The sequence below is a fragment of the Propithecus coquereli genome, unplaced genomic scaffold (genome assembly GCF_000956105.1).
Source record: "Propithecus coquereli isolate 6110/MARCELLA unplaced genomic scaffold, Pcoq_1.0 Scaffold223, whole genome shotgun sequence".
Taxonomy (NCBI): Eukaryota; Metazoa; Chordata; class Mammalia; order Primates; family Indriidae; genus Propithecus; species Propithecus coquereli.
In genome coordinates, this window is record NW_012147523.1 from 4,463,305 (window position 1) to 4,465,411 (window position 2,107).

The 2,107-nt window shown below is 50.9% G+C and overlaps 1 protein-coding gene across 1 annotated transcript in view; it reads right to left on the minus strand.

Annotated features, from left to right (window-relative positions):
- VWA3A (von Willebrand factor A domain containing 3A) overlaps positions 1-2,107 on the minus strand; it is a 73,645-nt gene that overhangs the window by 44,391 nt on the left and 27,147 nt on the right. The window contains exons 6-8 of the mRNA XM_012644941.1: positions 1,445-1,563; positions 1,015-1,123; positions 716-781 (exon numbers count right to left, since the gene is read on the minus strand). Of these exons, the coding sequence (XP_012500395.1) occupies positions 716-781; positions 1,015-1,123; positions 1,445-1,563 (294 nt within the window). The remainder of the gene's footprint in view (positions 1-715; positions 782-1,014; positions 1,124-1,444; positions 1,564-2,107) is intronic.

Here is a 2,107-nt window from a genome sequence, read left to right on the forward strand (position 1 = left end):
AAAAAAAAAAAAAAAAAAAGATGGGGTGTTGCCTGACCTTTGGTCACTGGGATGAAATGCTAGACTTTGTGATGCTTGAACACACTTACGGGATGCAAATGCTCACATCCTCATGGTTATAAATGGTAGGCAAGGCACAGGCTGTTAGCTGAGCAGATGGTTGGATTCTTGACCTGCCATATGGGCCTGCACCCATGTTTGTTCATTGTTACCTCCATTGTGTACACAGGTGTGGTTATTAACTGGGGCGAGGACACTAACGGATGGATTGGTACAGCATCAATTGCTCATTCTGCCCCGCTATGGCTCCCTTGCAGTAGAAGGGGTCTATCCAGGAGAGAGAATTGAGGCAATGTTTCAGACTCAGGGCTTTGGCGGGGGCACAGGTAGGCTGAGACCTACATTAATGGCAACAGGACAGTGACTGAGGATTCTGCCGGCCAGGCTTTCAAAGGCCACTAGGCTCCCAGGCATGCCATCAACTCATCGTACACGCTGACCAAAGGATCTCTTGTGACTCTAGGTTGTCCCTGCTCCTTCCATATATTCATTTTAACCTGATTTTACCTGCATAAACCCATTGAATATGGGTCGGGCGGGGGGCAGAGAGAGGAGGGAAACAAGCGCACAGCAAGGCCCTGGCCCAGATGTCCTGGCACAGCCAGAGACATGCAGGGAGAGAAAGGAGGAGGGGCAGTGCTGGCAGAGGGCTTACCTCCGTTCCCGGGCTGTAGCAATGGTAGTAGCCCCCAACAGCTTCCACAAGGTTCTTCAGGACAGCCTGCGGGCATGGAGACAGGGCAGTCCTCCCAGGGCAACGCCGATGCTCTAACAAGCTTTCCCCTTGACCGAACCTCCCAACTCCCATTTTACCAAAAGAAGAACTAGGCCCCGGGGGAGGTATGTTCTGGTCCACAGCCTGGGGGCCTGTCCAGGGAGCAGGGAGCCTCACAGGCCAGCCCAGCTCACTGCTGCCAAATCCAAGGGAAATGTTGGAGAATCTCAGGTACGTACAGGGGGCACCTGATCACCACATTTGTAGGTGATGATGTGGGTGATGAGGTCCCTTCCCATGCTGGACTGCTGGATGTAGTCAGATAGGATTTCACAAGGCTGATCTGGGCTGCGGAGGAGACAGAAGAAGAGAAGTGGGCACCCCAGGTCAAACCACTTTGAGAACATTCCAGAGCAAAATGGTAGCTCCCAGGAACATCTATCCATTCTTAACTGACCACCTGTGACCCCGGTCACCTGTGTGGGATGCAGGGCTGGGGGGACACAGGCCCTGGCTGCCCTGCCCCACTTGTGGGTGGGTGGCCTGTGAATGACATCCTTCTCTTAAGCATGTGTGAAGAGTCATGCTCCAAGATCTTTTCTGGAAAAGTGGTTGGGTTCTTCAACCCCCTGCGTGTAATCTGTTACCCACTTAGGAAAGTAGACCTACCAGCGTCCCATTATGGCCACCAGGGAATTCAGCCCCTCTACGGTGAAGATTTTCTTCAGGGCTTGCAGCAAATTGCTGCCTCTGTCAGGTTGCAATGTCTTTACCCAGAGCTTGAGTTCCTGGAGGCTGGGAGGAGATGACAATGGTGACCTAATTATATACTCTTATTAGGTGCCAGGCCCAGGGCAAATATTAGCTCATTTAAGCCTAACAATAACTCATTGAGGTGGTTGGTACCTTTATTCCCGTTTTGTAGATAAGAAAACTGAGGCTTAGAGTTAAGCAACTGCTATATGAAGGTCTGGGGCTGAGTTCCCTCTTCCCCACCACACCCAACTCAGCATGAGGCCTGGAGTTCATCCCCCAACCCCAGGAGGGCTCCAAGAGAGGGCACCACGGCTGTGTGGCCACATCCCACACGGGCTGGTAAGATACACCACTGGTAAGAGGAAAAATGACTTAACTTGGTACTTTCTTGCTTAAATAGCTTGCATGGCACTAGTGAAAGAGTTCTGCTCTTTCTACCTCAAAAAATCAAAATTCTTGAAAAGAAAATCTCAGGTTGGTGCTATTTAATAATAAGTCTGTCTTCCATTATTATAACTGTCGAATCTCCCTTTTGAACAGAGAGAACAAGTCCCAGGCCTCGCGCCTTCTCCAGCC